Raw genomic sequence first — 17,537 nt, forward strand, 5'->3', positions numbered from 1 at the left:
CCCCCAAATATGGTAAAAAAGCAATTACTATGTTCTATGTACCCGAAAATAGCATTACTAAAAATGTCAGCTCGGCACACAAAAAATAAGCCTTTACACAACACTCAGTTACAGGTCTCAGAAAATAACGACTCAAGCAACATTTTTTTTTTACATTTCTGATTTTTTTTTCAGTTAAAAATGAAAAAAAATTACATACCGTAAGTTTGTTACTGCCGTAATCTGACCTGATGTTGCCAGGTCATTTTTACTGGACTTTAAATGCCATGAATACAAAACCTGAAAATCAATGATGGAATTACAATTTTTTACAATTTCACTTGACTTGGATTTTTTCCCCGTTTTTCGGCACCTGATATGGTAAAATGAGTGGTGTCATTCTGAAACCTATAAATTATCCCACAAAAAAAAGCCCTAATTCAGCTATATTGACAGAGAAAAAAAAGTACAGTCCTTGGAAGAAGGGGAAGAAAAAACAAAGCCACAAAAGTGAAAAATATCAGTCGGCCTCAAAGGAGGTAAAGTGCTCTGTAGTTTCAAACATTGTAGGGTGGAGACTTACAGGGTTGATACAGTTATATGAAAAAGTTTGGGCACCCCTATTAATCTTAAGCTTAATGTTTTATAAAAATTGTTTTTTTTGCAACAGCTATTTCAGTTTCATATATCTAATAACTGTTGGACACAGTAATGTTTCTGCCTTGAAATGAGGTTTATTGTACTAACTGAAAATGTGCAATCTGCATTCAAACAAAATTTGACAGGTGCATAAGTATGGGCACCCCACCAGAAAAGTGACATTAATATTTAGTAGATCCTCCTTTTGCAAAAATAACAGCCTCTAGTCGCTTCCTATAGCTTTTAATGAGTTCCTGGATCCTGGATGAAGGTATTTTTGACCATTCCTCTTTACAAAACAATTCCAGTTCAGTTAAGTTTGATGGTCGCCGAGCATGGACAGCCCTCTTCAAATGATCCCACAGATGTTCAATGATATTCCAGAACAGTGTAATTGTTCCTCTGCATGAATGCCTGAGTAGATTTGGAGCGGTGTTTTGGATCATTCTCTTGCTGAAAGATCCATCCCCTGCGTAACTTCAACTTTGTCACTGATTCATGAACATTATTGTCAAGAATCTGCTGATACTGAGAGGAATCCATGCGTCCCTCAACTTTAACAAGATTCCCGGTGCCGGCATTGGCCACACAGCCCCAAAGCATGATGGAACCTCCACCAAATTTTACTGTGGGTAGCAAGTGTTTTTCTTGGAATGCTGTGTTTTTTGGCCGCCATGCATAACGCCTTTTTGTATGACCAAACAACTCAATCTTGGTTTCATCAGTCCACAGGACCTTCTTCCAAAAAGAAATTGGCTTCTCCGAATGTGCTTTTGCATACCTCAGCCGACTCTTTGTGGCGTGCTTGCAGAAACGGCTTACTTCGCATCGCTCTCCCATACAGTTTCTCCTTGTGCAAAGTGCGTAGTATAGTTGACCGATGCACAGTGACACCATCTGCAGCAAGTTGATGCTGCAGCTCTCTGGAGGTGGTCTGAGGATTGTCCTTGACTGATCTCACCATTCTTCTTCTCTGCCTTTCTGATGTTTTTCTTGGCCTGCCACTTCTGGCCTTAACAAGAACTGTACCTGTGTTCTTCCATTTCCTTACTATGTTCCTCACAGTGGAAATTGACTGATTAAATCTCTGAGACAGCTTTTTGTATCCTTCCCCTGAACAACTGTGTTGAATAATCTTTGTTTCCAGATCATTAGACAGTTGTTTTGAGGAGCCCATGATGCCACTCTTCAGAGGAGATTCAAACAGGAGATCAACTTGCAAGTGGCCACTTTAATTAGCTTTTCTCATGATTGCATACACCTGGCTATGAAGTTCAAAGCTCAATGAGGTTAGAAAACCAAAAAAAGTGCTTTAATAAGTCAGTAAAAAGTAGGTAGGAGTATTTAAAACAAGAAAATGATAAGGGTGCCCATACTTATGCACCTGTCAAATTTTGTTTGAATGCAGATTGCACATTTTCTGTTAGTACAATAAACCTCATTTCAAGGCAGAAACATTACTGTGTCCAACAGTTATTAGATATATGAAACTGAAATAGCTGTTGCAAAAAAAACAATTTTTATAAAACATTAAGCTTAAGATTAATAGGGATGCCCAAACTTTTTCATATAACTGTACCTTTAATTAGTATAATTAGCAAGCTTTCTTCCTTTGTGAAGAAGAGCTGATTTGCATACCCTTTTCCAAGGAAGCCTTTCCTGGCCTACAAATCTCACTACACCAGACTGCATTCTTGGGAAAGTGTTACTGACACCATGTATTGTTACTTCTCCAGGAATCTCATATAACCACAGAAGAATTTACAAAAAAGGTAAGTGTTTTTTTTTCTAAAAGTCACATATTTACAACACAAAGTGATTGCATTTTATGATCCAGCCACCTTTTTAGTAGATAAGGGTATTCATATAAAGGGACTCTGTCAGCACAGAATGTCTGTTCAAACCAAGTATAGGCGCTCGGAGAATCATGGCGTGATCAAAAATGTAAGTGCACCTTCCTACCTTCTTGTTTTCCCTCTATCTCGCCCTCTCCCTCATTGATTGACAGCTCTGATGGAGATAGATGGAAAACAAGAAGGTGTGAAGGTGCACTTAATTTTCCTTGCCATGATGCACCAAGTATCTGTACTTGATTTCAACATTCCATTCATTCTGTGTTAGCAGCATCCCTGTAACCCCTTAACGACCGCAGATATGCATTAAAATGACAACCGTTAAGGGTCCTTATTCCCTCATTGCTGTTTTAAAACAGCGATCAGGAATAAGGTTATAGCACGTAAGAACACGATCAGGGCCGTTTTCTCTGGTCACGCGATCACGTGATCACCGTTATTAAATGACTAACAGCAATCATGTAAAAAAAAGGTGTGTCAGCTTCTGACATGATATACATGTCCGAGGAGAGAGAAATGAAGTCCAACACCCACCCACCACCCCCCAGGTCATCCGCCATCCTCTGGTCCCTACAGCTCTGTCCACGTCCCTCTAACTGAAAAAAAATGTTGGGCTCATGCACAGTGCGCCCACCGAGATCTGCCAGCTGGCACCCAGCAACAACAGGGATTTTTCCTATTGGTTCATTTTGATCACTGGGATAGACCCTATCACACTGATCAAAAGCCAATAATTAGTATGTCCCCACCCCCTCCATGTCATCCACTTAGTTTGATTACATTATTTTATAGTGTTTATTTCTTTCATTTTTTGCCATTAGGGTTGGGGTTAGGGTTGGGCTTATGGTTAGGGATAGGCTTAGAGTAAGGGTTGGGCTAGGGTTAGGGTTGAGCTAAGATTAGGGTTTTTTCAAAAGTTAAAACAAAAATAATGATGATGATATGACGATCAGTGTTAAGCGCAAGTGTTCACTACTCGAGATTGCATCAGGGTCGCTCGAGAAATCACCATACTTTGTGAATACCAGAGCACCCAGATGCAAACTCGAGTAGTGAACACTTGCGCTCAACACTGATGACAACACATTCGATATGACAACCTAATGTTATCAAATTCTGTGTAGTACCTTTGGGTTAAAAATCCTCATCCTCACTATTCCCCTGGATAAAATCCTTGAGGGTGTAGTTTCCAAAATGGTGTCACTTGTCTGGGGATTTCCAGTGTCTAGGCACATCAGGGGCTCTCCAAACGCAACATGGCATCCGCTATTGATTGCAGCCCTTTCTGTGTTCAATAAGTCAAACTATGTGCTCCTTCTCTTCCGAGTCTTGTCATGCTCCCAAAGAGTAGTTTTACCTCACATATAGGGTATCGGCGTACTCAGGAGAAATTGCACAACAAACTTTGGGGTCTTTTTTTCTCCTGTTATCCTTGTGAAAGTAAAAAAATTGGGGCTAAAGTAAATTTTTTGTGGAAAAAAGTTAAATATTTTTTTCTTTCCACATTCCATTAATTCCTGATGGGTTAATAAACTTCTTGAATGTGGTTTTAAGGACTTTGTAGGGTTCAGTTTTAGAATGATGTAACTTTTAGGTATTTTTTGTCATATTGACCCCTCAAAGTTACTTCAAATGTGATGTGATCCCTAAAAAAATGGTTTTGTAAACTTTGTTGGAAAATGGAGAAATTGCTGATCAACTTTGAACCCTTCAAACTTCCTAACAAAAAAAATTATGTTTCAAAAATTGTGTTGATATGAAGTAGACATGTGGGAAATGTTATTTATTACTATTTTATGTGATATAGCTATGTGATTTAAGGGCATACAAATTTAAAGTTTGAATATTGCAATTTTTTTTCTATTTTTTTTTTAATTTTCAATATTTCCATAAATATAGGCAAATCATATTGACCAAAATGTATTACTAAAACGAAGTACAATATGGCACGAAAAAACAATTTCAAAATCACTGGGATCCATTGAAGCATTCCAGAGTTATTACCATATAAAGTGACACTGGTCAGATTTCAAAAATTTGGCCTGGCCATTAAGGTCAAAATTAGCTCTCTCACAAAGGGGTTAAAACTGTAAATTAATCGGAAAAAATGTTGGTATATGGTAACTGTTTGGCTTATAGTCTTTGATCATTAGCAGAACTAAAGCATGGGTAATATGGTAGACAGTACTGAGGGAGGAAATGTAAGGTGGGACAGCACTGTGGAGAGCTTTGTGGATGAGGGTAATAAGCTTACATTGTAATTTGAAGCAGGCGGGACACTAGTGTGTTATGGCTCACCTGTTTAGATTCTCTAAGTCAGTGTTCCCCATTTACAGTCCTCAAGAGACACCAAAAGATCATGTTTTCAGGATTTCCTTAGAGTTTATGAGAAGGTCAACCCTAGGATGAGAACAAAGTCCAACCAGAACAAGAACAGCGAATAACGGGCGCAACGACGATTCAATCTTAGGTGGATTGAACATATTCCAGGTTCTTATGATCAGTTTAAATAGTAGCCAGGAACGTACGTGCTTCAAGAAGAAGCCGCTATTCCTCCAAGGCTAATTTAATGGAAACAAGTTTTTGGTCTCCAGTGAAATAATTTCACTCTATTGCTGATAATTTCTTGGAAGGGAAACTTCATGGAAAATTTCTAGATTTTTGAGAAGTTTATGAGAATGACTCCTACAAATTTGGTTGAGGTACACACTTCAAGAAAGAATGACTTATTGTTGTCTGGTATGAATGGTGCAGAACTGGAGTGGAGGAGAAACAATACTTGAGGAGACTGAAGACTTGTATTGCAGAATATGGCAGGATCCGTGTGCACTCTTTCTGATTGACAGCAGTAAGAAGAGATGCCATTTAGGAATAGTTCTTGATGAACTACTGGTAGTAATCATGAAAGAGCTTGAAAGAGCATGAAAGAGCTTTGAGACCCACTAGTTGTGGTCAGTTCATAATAGCTGAAAAATCCTTTAGGCCTAAGGAGGAGATAAGTCCAAATAATGACAATTATCAAAGGCCAGTCTCAGCATACACCTTATGACATGTTGAGAGGAGTGGCCCAATAACACACTTTCACCCTGTTCTTCAGAAATGCAACAAATGTATGTTTTGGTTCATTGTCATGTTGGAAATATCAATACATGGTGCCCACAGTGAAACATGGTTGTGGTAGTGTCCTTAAGTGGAACGGCAAAAGTCGGGGAGCAGCATTTTATTGATGGAACAAATGTAGTGCTCTATATTGAAAAAGAAAATGTTGCCATCACTCTGTGCCCTTGGCAGGCATGAACTATACTAACATGATTATAGTCCAAAATGCATATCTGTTGCATTTCTAAAGACGTACAGTGTGAAATCTGTCCTGATTGCTGCAGCCAGGATCATATTCCTCACCAATCATTATACAGATGCCTCTACCTTGTGCCAGTCATTACACTGGTTACCCATCCACTCCAGAATCCAGTACAAAGTTATTACCCTCATCCACAAAGCGCTCCATGGCTCAGCACCACCCTACATCTCCTCTCTGGTCTCAGCCTACCACCCTACCCGTGCTCTCCGTTCTGCTAATGACCTGAGGTTAACATCCTCAACAATCAGAACCTCCCACTCCCATCTCCAAGAGTTTCCAAGTGCTGCACCAATTCTTTGGAATGCACTACCCAGGTTAATACGATTAATCCACAATCCCCACAGTTTTAAGCATGCCCTAAAAACGCATTTGTTCAGTCTGGCCTACCGCCTCAACACATTAACCTAACTATCCCGGTGTGGCCCATTCAAAAAACTTAAACCATAATCAAGTTCCTCACATCATGTTCTCATACGCTTTATGCATTTAATATCCCTCTGTGTCTGTACTGTTACATTTTTAAGCTGTTAACTGGTTCATGCAGCTTTACATGAACACCCAATTCTTACAATATGGCTGGTCCCAACAACGAAAGCAATTGTTACCATCCACCTCTCGTGTCTCCCCTTTTTCCTCATAGATTTTAAGCTTGCGAGCAGGGCCCTCATTCCTCTTGGTATCTGTTTTGATCTGTGTTTATTGCTATGCTGTAATGTCTATTGTCTGTACAAGTCCCCTCTATAATGTAAAGCGCTGTGGAATATGTTGGCACTATATAAAAAAAATTATTATTACTATTATTATTAAAGCGATTAAGTGGTCAAATATGTCTCCTGATCTGAAACCAATTGATTACCTATGGAGTATTCTGAAGAAACAAGTTGTGCATCACTCTCTATCCAGCATCCAGGCTCTAAAATGGGTCAGTCTTGAAGAATGGAAAAAGATTTATGTTGCAATGTGTTGACAACTTGTTTGTCACGCCGTAAGCGGCGATAAAGGGGCAGGACGGCGTACTGGGACCCGCACCTGTCCCTACCATTATAAAGGGGCCCTGGCTTTCCCTTATCTCAGGGGTACCTATGATGGTTAGAAGACCTGAGCCGCCAGCGTATCCCTGTCTCCTGTGCAGGCCCTATCAGTGGCCCCCTCTCCCCCCAAAGGAGGTGGACTGCACCAGTGTAATAATACAACAAATAACAGGGTATACAGACAAGGTTACTAAAAGTCTCAAACTCACCAAATGCTCACACAACCACAGAGGGTACACATAGACAGGAAGAGAAGGAGAAAACTAGGAAGGAAAATAGGTTTAACATGCAACCAAAACAGCAGACACCAATCTCCGTAAATAAACCTCCAACACCAACACTACGCTCCTTCAACCTCCAAGCCAGGCAGTAGAACTGATCACTGACAATAGCTGGAGTCAGGACTGGGTCTATATAGAGGATGAGATTACAAAATCCACTTCAGCTGAGAGACCTAGCTCTCAGCAACTCAGCAATAAGGTTAACTCCTGCACTGCTGGCACAAAGCAGCCAGGTCAGAATACAGGTGAAGAGCTTCTGTTCACTGTGTATGAACGAGGCCCAAAGTGGTGCGGTTCTCTGGAACCTCACTGTCACGGTAGCCCCGTGACATTGTTCATTCCATGCCTAGAAGACTTGGCACTATACTTTAAATCATTTAGGTCATAAAAAATACTGAATGTAGTAGATTTTGGTGTATTTATTTTTGCATCAAGTAATTTGAGCGAAACTGAAGACTTTGTAAGCAAAGTTATATTATTTACCTTACTTTCATGCTATGGGTTAAAAAATGTTCTATAAGACTCAGTCTTGTAAAAATGTTGTGTTTGGTGAGATATTAACCCCTTCATGACCTTGGGATTTTTCGTTTTTCCGTGTTCATTTTTCACTCCTCTCCTTCCCAGCGCCATAACTTTTTTATTTTTCTGTCAATTTGGCCATTTGAGAGCTTATTTTTTGCGGGACGAATTGTACTTTTGAACGACATCATTGGTTTTAGCATGTCGTGTACTAGAAAACGGGAAAAAAATTCCAAGTGCGGTGAAATTGCAAAAAAAGTGCAATCCCACACTTGTTTTTTGTTTGGCTTTTTTGCTAGGTTCACTAAATGCTAAAACTGACCTGCCATTATGATTCTCCAGGTCAGTACGAGTTCATAGACACCAAAAATGTCTAGGTTATTTTTTACCTAAGTGGTGAAAAAAAATTCCAAACTTTGCTAAAAAAAAAAAAAAAAAAAAAATGGTGCCATTTTCCGATACCCGTAGCGTCTCCATTTTTCATGATCTGGGGTCGGTTGAGGGCTTATTTTTTGCGTGCTGAGATGACATTTTTAATGATAGCATTTTGGTGCAGATACGTTCTTTTGATCGCCCGTTATTGCATTTTAATGCAATGTCGCGGCGACCAAAAAAACGTAATTCTGGCGTTTCGATTTTTTTTCTCGCTACGCTGTTTAGCGATCAGGTTAATGCTTTTCTTTAGTTGATAGATCGGGCGATTCTGAGCGCGGCGATACCAAATATGCATAGATTTGATTTTTTTTTATTGATTTATTTTGATCGGGGCGAAAGGGGGGTGATTTAAACTTTTATATTTTTTTTATTTTTTTCCCATTTTTTTTAACTTTTTTTTTTAACTTTTGCCATGCTTCAATAGCCTCCATGGGAGGCTAGAAGCAGGCACAGCACGATCGCCTCTGCTACATAGCAGCGATCTGCTGTTCGCTGCTATGTAGCTGAAAATCAGGTGTGCTGTGAGCGCCGACCACAGGGTGGCGCTCACAGCTGCTGGCGATCAGTAACCATAGAGGTCTCAAGGATCTCTATGGTTACAATTCTGAAGCATCGCCGACCCCCGATCATGTGACGGGGGTCGGCGATGACGTTATTTCCGGCCGCCCGGTCAGAAGCGGTAGTTAAATGCCGCTGTCTGCGTTTGACAGCGGCATTTAACTAGTTAATAGGCGCGGGCAGATCGCGATTCTGCTCGCGCCTATTACGGGCACATGTCAGCTGTTCAAAACAGCTGACATGTCCCGGCTTTGATGCGGGCTCACCGCCGGAGCCCCCATCAAAGCAGGGGATCTGACCTCGGACGTACTATCCTGTCCGAGGTCAGAAAGGGGTTAAAATTAGAGTTAAGTGAACCCGGCTTCTTGGATCGCGCTGGCTGATCAACTGATCGGCGCTGCAGCTGCATGGAGCATGCATGGAGATCTCAACAAACAGGCTCTCCATGCATGTGCTTTGACTGTGACACAGCCGCGACACATGCAGCCTCAGCGGCGAACAGTTGATCAGCCGCTGCAATCCAGAAAGCCGGGTTCCCTCTGCATAAGTGCTTTAGATTGCCGAATAAGAGGGAACCTGAACATATTCGCTCAACTCTAATTAAAATCTAACTTTTCTAAGGGGGATGGGTACTCATTTATGCTGAGCATATATATTATATATTATATACTGTATTTGAGATCTATATACTCCATTATATTTTTCAGGATAGCTCTGGTACAATGGGAAGACCTTTTTTCCTTTTTAGGGTAAGTAATTATCATATGTTCCGAATTCAATTCAATAAAACACTCTGTTTATAATAAATATGCTGTGCTGTTTATTAAAATGTTGCATGGTTAATCCTTCAGAATATCACTGCTGAGTGCCTTCATTAGGTAGTGCATGTGGTCTACTTCCAATTATATAAAATGCCAGAAGTTTTCTGTTACTGAACGTAATTGATTAACATAAATTACATGTTTACAGCAAAATCGACATAATATAATAAACTCAAATAAAATAAAGGGCATCTGTTTAAGCGATTGTCTTTCAATGAAATATTATAAGTTAGACTTTTAAAAACAATTGGCAGATATACATTATCTTATTTTTTAATGAGGTTCTCCAGTACTAGTTTATTGACAGCCTATCCTATAGACAGATTATCAATATCAGATTTGTGGAGGTCTGGAACCAAAGATCAGCTGTTATCTGATCCATTTACTTCAGGGGTGGGGAACCTTTTTTCTGCCAGGGGCCATTGGGGTATTTATACCATCACTCGGGGGCTGTACAAAATTATCAACTTGAAATGTATTCTGCTATATTTGGTCAAACATTTACGGTTATTAGCTCACCCCTATAATGTAATGGCTGGAACTGCTTCTCTTTGCTGAGATGTGTTATGTTAGGTGGTATTGATGATGGTGCTACTCACAACTGCTTTTCCAGATATGTGAAGTCAATTCTTTGTGATGAATTTTGAAAAGAACTCTCAGCAAGAACTCTCAGGTTTTGAACACAGGTGTATATTACATTGCATGTCTCCTCACAGTGGGAAATCCATCACTGCCCATGTAATATTTTTGGAAATCAAGCAGTTTGGGGTCTGCAGTGTGTACATCACATACGAGACACCAATAGTTTTTTTTTAAACATCACATAGGAGACACAGACTACTGTATATACAACACATAGGAGACACTGAGGCAGCAACATATGCATTACATAGGAGATATTGGGGTTGGAGTATATACATCACATAGGATACACTGTGGCCAGGCATATACAGCACATGAGATGCTGGGGGCATATACATCACAGGAGGGGCTGGGACATATACTGTATATCACAGGAGGGTCTCCAGGGTCTCCTGTGATATATATGCCACAGAGTCTCCTGTAATGTATATTACAGGAAAAAAAAGGACATCTATGTTTACACCTAGAAGGTTTCTCACCCCTGATTTGCTTAAACAGGAGATAAGGTGCAGTACCCTGGAGAAGACCACTAAACAATGTACATAGCTGCGCTATTCCAACTCCGTATGTTATTTATATCCGGTCCCCAACTGGTAGTTCAGTTCCCCTGTTGGATTCTCTAGTACCAGGACAATGGAGTAATTACTGATAATGTGTAGTGCCAGACTTAGAAATGGCACAAACACACATTTAATAAAATAAAACCAATACAAAACTGTTAGTTTTAAATGATTTGACAGAGAAATTTAACCGTGAAGGGTTTATTGTCAGCTCAGCTTTCACAAATGTTATATATTTATTTTCCTTTTCTGGTCTTTGCCTATGAGGAAGTTTCCCCAATGTAGTTTTGATGATTTTTTTTTAATAAAAAGTCATAATGTTTTTCCTACAATTTTTGACATCCTACAGGTGTTTGTTTTAGTCTGTAGCATTCAACCATTCCAGACATATAGTATTCTAATTAATAATTACATTCTCAACATTTTTATATTTGAATAGCCTAGAAATGGAAGAAAAGTTTCCATAGAGGAACAGTAATACTTCCATAATTAAAGGTATGCCGAAAATGTGCTTCCCAGAGCATGCACCACCAAGGTAACAGGCTGCAGACCTCCTGTATGTGTAGTCTGATGCTGAACTCATGTGTTATCTTACTTCTTGTTAATGATTGAACTTGTGTTTATAATATTTTTGCTTTTGTTTCTTTATTGTTGGGTGTATGTTGTTTGCACAGGTAATAGGTTGTATAGTTGGCGAATTCTGTTAGCTCTGACCTTTCCTTTGATAAGCACTGCACCTTATCTTCACTATGCAGTCACCCACAGGTGTAGAAATATCACAACCATTAGAAAGGGAAGATACCGCGTTGCAAAAAGATTTTGATCACCTCGAGTTTGTTTCCCAGTGAGCGAGCTGATTAAGAGGATATGGTTGGCAGTCATATGAAGTTCAGAGGATGCAGTGTTGGATTTGAGTGACAAGAGCCCACTAGTGATATTGATTTGGGCCGACTTTTCAGTGATATGAAATATTAGCTGATCCTTGTTCACAAATTTGCCTATACTTCTATACACTGTGGCATGTAAAAGTTTGGTCACCCGTGGTGAAAATTTCTGTTATTGTGAACAGCTAAGCAAGTTGAAGATGAAATGATCTCTAAAAGGTCTAAAGTTAAAGATGACACATTTCCTTTGTATTTTAGGCAAAAAAATATGTTGTCAGTTTTTACATTTTAAAAATTACAAAAAGGAAAATGGTCAAATGTAAAAGTTTGGGAACTCTTGGAAATTTGTGTGCTCAGATCATTGCCTGCGTCACCACCCGGCGCACCCAGGTAAATGCAGGGGCCCTGAGTAAGAGGGGGGCACTCGCCGTCTGGGACACCGGCACGCTATGGGGCATGTGAGTTGGGGATTAAGTGCCAGCACGGATGCTGCCACTGGACCCCCCCTCCCATTGTGCTTTATACTGTTTGAAATGTTTCTCTGTGTTCCTCTGCAACTCCAGTCTCTTCCGCATCTCTCTGAGGTCTCAGGGCAAAGGGTGCGATGACATCACTACAGCGCACCCTCTGCTGTGCACTGTAGAGAGTCAGAAGACTCTGATGAGACCAGAGCTGCAGCCAGGTAAGAACAAGGAGAGGTGAGTATTTGATTATTTCTTTTTTATGTAAGGAGCATTATATGGGGCCCATTCTGTATGGAGCAGTATATGGTGCCCATTATTCTGTATGTAGCATTATGTGAGGCCATTATTCTGTATGGAGCATTATATGGGGCCCATTCTGTATGGAGCGTTATATGTGGCCCATTATTCTGTACGGAGCAATATTTGGGATCCGTTATTCTGCATGGAGCGCTATATTGGGCCCATTATTCTGCATGGAGCAATATATGGGGCTCATTATACTGTATGGAGCACTATATGGGGCTCATTATACTGAATGGAGTAATAGATGGGGCCCATAACATTTTATGGAGCAATATATGGGGCCTATTCTGTTTGAAGCATTATATGGGCCCATTCTATATGGAGCATTATATGGGCCCCAATCTGTGTGGAGCAATATATGCAGCCCATTCTGCATGTAGCGTTACATGGGGCCCATTCTGTAGAAATTATTATATGGGGCCCATTACTTTGTATAGAACATTATATAGGGCCCATTCTATATGAAGCATTATACGGGGTACATTATTCTGTATGGAGCATTATTTGGGGTCCATTATTCTGTATGGAGCATTTTATGGGGACCATTCTGTATGGAGGCTTATATGGGACATTGGGGTCCATTCTGTTTAGATTATTATATGGGGCCCATTATTCTGTATAGAGCATTATATGGGGCTCATTCTATATGAAGCATTATATGGAGCCCGTTATTCTGCATGGAGCATTATATGGTGCCCATTATTCTGTATGGAGCATTATATGGGGTCCATTATTATGTATGGAGCAGGATATGGTGCCTATTATTCTGTATGTAGCATTAAGTGAGGCTATTATTTTGCATGAAGCAATATATGGGGCTCATTATACTGTATGGAGCACTATATGGGGCTCATTATACTGAAGGGAGCAATATATGTGGCCCATAATATTTTATGGAGCACTATCATTATATGAACACCATATATGGAACATTATACAGTGTCCATAATATTGTGTGGAAAACTATGTGGTGCCCATAATACTGTATGGAGGACTATATGGTGCTCATAATTCTGTATGGAGTACTGCGAGGATTCACCAGTTTCTGAAGTAAATGGCATTGTACTATACCTATATTTCTCTGCCGTATCTGTGCATCATGAATCGTTGTATGTGTCAAAGGGGCCTACTGAGACTCTTTTGTATGGGGCCCACAAAAACCTGGAGCCGGCCCTGGCTCAGATAACTTTGACAAAGGTTTCAGTCCTTAATTAGTCTATTAGGGTTATGGCTTGTTCACTGTCATCATTAGGAAAAGCCAGGTGATGCAAATTTCCCAGATTTATAAAAACCCACCTCCTTTAGCCTTGTGCCAAAAAACAGGAGCCATGTGGTCTTCTATGCAGCTTCCTAGCACTCTGAAAATGAAAATGGTGGAGGCCATCAAAGCAGGAGAAGGCTATAAGAAGTTAGCAAAGCATTTTTAAGTTGCCCTTTCCTCAGTTCGAAACGTAATTAAGAAATGGCAGTTACCAGGATTAGTGGACGTCAAGATAAGTTCTGGAAGATATAGCAAAATTTCAGTGAGAGCTGCTCATAGGATTGCTAGAAAAGCAAATCAGAACCCCCGCTTGACTGTAAATGACCTTTAGAAAGATTTTGCAGACTCCGGAGTTGTGGTATATTGTTCCGCTGTTCAGAGACACCTAAACAAATACGGCCTCCATGAACGAGTCATCAAAAGAAAACCTCTCCTGTATCCTCACCATAAAATTCAGCATCAGCAGTATGCAAAAGAATATCTGAACAAATCTGATGCATTTTGGAAACAAGTCCTATGAACTATTTGGCCGCAATGATCATAGATATGTCAGGAGGGGGGCGTGGCCTGACTGCTCAGGAGACAAGTCGCATAAACGGAGAGCTCCTACCAAACCCAAGGATTTCTAAAGTGATAAAACTTTACCAACTAAGAAAACTGACACAAACTGATCCTGGGACATAAGGAGAAAAATCGGTACCAAAAAGTGTCTCTGCCGCAGCTCTGGCTGAACTAGGAGACAAAAAGTGGAGACGCACCAGGAAGAGAACAGACGCCATCTTCCTAAGACAAAGAACCGTGACTGCAGGTGGACCGGCTAGCAGTACATACCACGGAGGTAACATTTATATAGACTGTCCGGGCTTCCTACCTCCAGTTCCCCTGAATACTTGGGCTGGAGCTGGCCCTCTCCACATTCCACCCGCTGATTTGTAGCACAGACACGCTGAGCAGAGCTCTGCTGCTGGCTCCCTGGACGCCTCTGCCCGACTCCTCTGAGAGAGCGGGGAGGTCGCTGTGGGCTCACAGCTCACGGCGATTACTCACCGCTGTAAATCTCTCCTGACTCCCTCCATTCTCACCTCTGATCGTGACGGGCTGCCGGCTGGCCGGGCCCGGGGCTGCAACGGTGCTGGGAGTTTCCCGCCACAGTCTGGCGCCATATTGAAAGGTGCACACTGAGGACCAGTGGAAAGAGAGGCGCTACCTATCTGCACTTATTGTCCAAGAGGGGGCACATAATAGAGGAGGGTGAAGGAGGGTAAAATATAACAAGGGAGCGCTCGGCCGGAACTCCTGCAGGGAAAACCCTGGGGAGTGCGCAGACCGCGCTCCACTGAGGAGGAAGGTGAACAAGGTAGGACTGGGACTGGGGCTGGTGGGACAGGGGACCCCCCGGGGCGCCTGCCATAGTGCCCCCAGCGCTGATCATTTCCCACCAGTGGGAGGGTGGACGCCATCTTGGGGACGGATCCCCTCGTGGAGAGGCACTCCTGCATATTGCCCTGCTTATTATCCTTACTGCAGAGGTGGGACAGTCATCCTGCCATTGCCCTTTGCTGAGTTGTCACAGTGCCTTGTCTCCATTGGTGCTGGAGAACAGAATCCCAGCATACTACTTAGAGTTCTTTCACACTTCAGTTGTGTGGCGTCAGTTAGGTCCGACATCGTGGCGGATCGACGGATCCGTCAAATTTGGTGGAAAAACGGTTCTAACGGATCCGTTTTTTTGACGGATCAGCTGCCCCGATCCGTTTAAAAAACGGATCCGTTAGAACCGTTGCGACCGTTTTTACATCCGTTGTAACCGTTTTTTGACGGATCCGTTTTTTAAAAGGGGATGATTTCAATGTGATTGGCTACTGGATACTACTGCAAAACTATATATAGCGTGTATTTACACCACATCTTTGAAAGGTTGTAGAGAAAGTGGCAGAAATGGAAGGAGTCCTGGCGAACATTGCAAAGATCTATGCGGATTTTACTTTTGAGGCAAATCAGTTGGCAGTCAGCGTTTGAGAGAGGGAGGAACAAAGACTGCGCATCCTACGGCAGCGGCGGAAGAGAAGGCTGTGGATCCATCCCATCACAGCACAACGTATGACCCGTGGTGTTTATTCCACGCTTTACATGGAACTAAGGGAAAACCCTCAAAAGTTCTTCAATTATGTGAGGATGAGAGCTGAAAATTTCGAGTTTTTATTGGGCTATGTGGAAGACTGTATACGTAGACGAGACACCCAGATGCGATTCTCAATATCACCAGCAGAGCGTCTCATGGTGACTATTCGGTAAGTAATTTTTTTTTTTTAAATGATTCTCATTCATCAGACTTATAACTGTAATGTTGTTTTTTGAATTTTTTTATTAATTATTGTCTTTTCGTTTTGTTAACAGATTCCTTGCAACTGGAGAGTCGTTCTCATCCCTCCATTTTCAGTATCGACTTGGGATATCCACCATCTCGGGGATCATCAGAGATACCTGCCGGGCATTGTGGGAGTGCCTACAAGTGGAATACATCCCAGAGCCATCACAGGAGAGGTGGCTGGAGATCGCCCAAAATTTTCATCAAATTTGCCAGTTTCCAAATTGTGTTGGAGCAGTTGATGGAAAGCACATACGGATCGTCAAACCTTCAGGCTCTGGATCACAGTTTTATAACTATAAGAAGTACTTCTCTATTGTGTTGATGGCCATAGCCGATGCACAATGCAAGTTCATCGCTGTTGATATCGGTGCGTATGGACGCGCAAATGATTCACAAATCTTTAAAAATTCACCAATGGGGTGCCGTTTATATGGAGAGACATTTGATTTTCCGCCCCCTAGACCTCTCCCTGGAACCACTAGTCCACCATTACCATTTGTTTGTGTTGGAGATGATGCCTTCCAGCTTTCCCCACACTTGCTGAAATCCTTTGGAAGTAGTGGACTGACCCAGAGGAAAAAAATTTACAATTACCGCTTAACCAGAGCACGAAGAGTAGTGGAATGTGCTTTTGGCATCTTAACTGCCAAATGGAGAGTCCTGCTAACTGCAATTAAACTGCAGACTGAAACTGTCGATGATGTGGTCAAAGCGTGCGTTGTCCTGCACAATTTTGTTTTATCAAAAGAACAAGTTTCCCTGGAGGATAATGTTTCTGAAAGCACCTTACGGGATTACCAAAACCCCACTTTTCGCAGTCCAGTAGCAGTCTCCAGAATGCGGGACAGTTTTGCAGACTACTTCATGTCTCCTGCAGGATCAGTTGACTGGCAGTATGAAATGGTGTAAAAAATTTTTTCTTTTTACACTTGTAAAAATACCGTTTTTTGTTTGCTTACAAAATCTTTGTACTTTAATGCAGCATTGTATGTTTTGCAACGGTACCCTTTAAACACTGTTATTGTTACTATTGCCATAACCTTGGTGATTTAAAAACTTTACAAAAAAAAAAAGAGAAAGACAATAAAATTGTTTTTAAACCAAAAAACTGTTTATTTATTGACTTTTACAGATTCTCATAGTTTGGGGTGGAGATAGTAGCGGAGGGGCTGACAGGGCGGACCACGTCGAGAGTGGGGGACAGGACATCACGGGGAGGAACAGAAGTAGAATGGGTGGTGAAAACATGAGGTTGTGTAGAGAGTTGAGGTGCAGATGTGGTGTGTGGGAGGTATGAAGGTGTTGGTGGGATTGGGAACGGAGAAGTTAAAGGGGAAGAATGGAAGGGGGACGGTAAAAACTGGGAAAGACTAAGGGGGGAAGGAACAAATGACGAAGGAGTAGAATGGACGGGAGGAGGACGGACAGGAGGAGGACGGACGGGAGGATAGACGGTGGATTGAGAGGGGAAAGGTGTTGACACATGAAGGGTAGGTGGAGGGGCATGGGACATCGCCTGCGCTAGAGCAGTGTGGCAGCCTTGCATCACATGCATCTGCAGGTCAGGAGTTAGAT

General features: G+C 41.6%; 2 protein-coding genes across 3 annotated transcripts in view; both read left to right on the top strand.

The window, feature by feature from the left end:
• Window positions 1–17,537, top strand: part of NMS (neuromedin S) — a 163,258-nt gene that overhangs the window by 126,318 nt on the left and 19,403 nt on the right. The window contains exons 7-9 of one of the 2 annotated variants that reach the window (XM_069760186.1): window positions 2,355–2,390; window positions 9,364–9,405; window positions 11,119–11,174. In XM_069760186.1, coding sequence (XP_069616287.1) covers window positions 2,355–2,390; window positions 9,364–9,405; window positions 11,119–11,157 — 117 coding nt within the window. In that variant the 3' untranslated portion in view covers window positions 11,158–11,174. The remainder of the gene's footprint in view (window positions 1–2,354; window positions 2,391–9,363; window positions 9,406–11,118; window positions 11,175–17,537) is intronic. The other variant, XM_069760187.1, reaches the window with a different exon arrangement.
• On the top strand, window positions 15,545–17,051 carry LOC138670342 (uncharacterized). Its single transcript, XM_069757584.1, has 2 exons — window positions 15,545–15,882; window positions 15,989–17,051. The coding sequence occupies exons 1-2, from the start codon at window positions 15,692–15,694 to the stop codon at window positions 16,869–16,871; spliced, it is 1,074 nt and encodes a 357-aa protein (XP_069613685.1). The 5' UTR covers window positions 15,545–15,691; the 3' UTR covers window positions 16,872–17,051.

This window comes from Ranitomeya imitator, chromosome 3 (genome assembly GCF_032444005.1).
Source record: "Ranitomeya imitator isolate aRanImi1 chromosome 3, aRanImi1.pri, whole genome shotgun sequence".
NCBI lineage: Eukaryota > Metazoa > Chordata > Amphibia > Anura > Dendrobatidae > Ranitomeya > Ranitomeya imitator.

Excerpts from the sequence above, each read along its gene's own strand:
- LOC138670342 (XM_069757584.1), top strand. The coding sequence starts at position 15,692 with ATGACCCGTGGTGTTTATTCCACGCTTTACATGGAACTAAGGGAAAAC. Across the intron at positions 15,883-15,988 it reads CGTCTCATGGTGACTATTCG|ATTCCTTGCAACTGGAGAGT; the intron begins GTAAGTAATTTT and ends TTTTGTTAACAG.